Raw genomic sequence first — 1,381 nt, forward strand, 5'->3', positions numbered from 1 at the left:
TACAGTGCCCAAGAAGGCCATACCTAGTAGTGTTCATTCCCTGAATTTTTAATTTTATCTCTTTGATTGCTGAATTAAAATTGCATGTCAAGTATTTTGCAGATTTAAAAATGTAGGTGGTTTTGTAAACTTTTCAAATGGGGAAAAAAATGGAGAAAAATAATTTTAATATTACTTTCTCATTCAGGATGTAGATTGCTTAGTTTCCTGTCATTTTTCTCCTAGATAAAGTCATGGAGGACTTCTGTGTTGAACAATGACTATATTGTTTTACTTCGTTCCACCTCCAACAATTCAATTTTATATATGTCAACCATGTTTCTAAATTGACTGCTTATAGATTTATCTCATTAAGGATACTTTAGTTTTCAGGATATTGGTGTATAATAAATCATGTTTTGAATTTTTTGAATTATGTGGCTAATGTTTGAGAGTTTTTAACCAGTGCACTTTCTTTTACAGCCTGGCTTTGACAGTGGATGCACAGCCTGCCTAGCACTGATCAAAGACAATGAGCTCTATGTGGCCAATGTGGGCGATTCACGCTGCGTTGTGTCCAGAGATGGCAAAGCAATTGAGATGAGTCTTGACCACAAGCCAGAGGATGATCCTGAGGCAGCAAGAATCATCAGAGCAGGAGGGAGAGTAACAGCTGATGGAAGGGTCAATGGAGGACTCAATCTCTCAAGAGCTATTGGTAGGGGTGATTGTTGTTATAGTTTTTACTTACTCCTGTGTTTTATTTTATTTTTATTTTTTCCTTTGTTTCTTCCTTCTTTTTTCAATATTGCTTTTCCCTCTTTTACCGTTTTTATCATCATTACTATATACGGAGAAAACAAGTAGATGAAAATGACAAGTTTTAGTCATTTGGTAAGCCAGTATAGACTTATCCAATTTTTTATTTTTCTCCAAGATCATAAATGGAGGACTTCTGGGTTAGCAGTTTTTATATTGTTTAACTTCGTTCCCCCTCCAACAGAAATTCTTAGGATTACATTTCTTTAGTTAATTAATATTAGAAGTTCATTGTCCACTGTAATTTTGTTTTGTGAATTTTATTTCGAGAGAGAACTCTATAAGTGCTTAGTCACCTTGTGTAACAATGTAACAATTTTTATTTTACTTTTGTATCTTTTTTAGTCATTATTGTTTGATGGTGATGAAATCTTCTATATCAGTTTTTAGCCCTTAGTGCATTCAATTTCCACTAGGTAAGTCCTCTCTCAACAAATCTCAGTCTCAGTTGTGTCTACCATGCAAGGAATGTTTGTTAACAATAAACAGCTAAGAGGTTTAGTGTATGGCAGAATCATTCACTTTTGGGCCTGTGTGAAGTATACCTTGAAAGGGCTCAATTGACTCTAGGATTATGATTGCT

The 1,381-nt window shown here is 34.4% G+C and overlaps 1 protein-coding gene across 1 annotated transcript in view; it reads left to right on the forward strand.

Annotated features, from left to right (window-relative positions):
- Positions 1 to 1,381, forward strand: part of LOC119588736 (probable protein phosphatase CG10417) — a gene marked incomplete at its 5' end in the record, with an annotated part of 18,929 nt that overhangs the window by 11,735 nt on the left and 5,813 nt on the right. The window contains 1 exon segment of the mRNA XM_037937376.1: positions 463 to 697. Coding sequence (XP_037793304.1) covers positions 463 to 697 — 235 coding nt within the window.

Source organism: Penaeus monodon, chromosome 24 (assembly GCF_015228065.2).
Source record: "Penaeus monodon isolate SGIC_2016 chromosome 24, NSTDA_Pmon_1, whole genome shotgun sequence".
In the NCBI taxonomy this organism is placed as follows: domain Eukaryota; kingdom Metazoa; phylum Arthropoda; class Malacostraca; order Decapoda; family Penaeidae; genus Penaeus; species Penaeus monodon.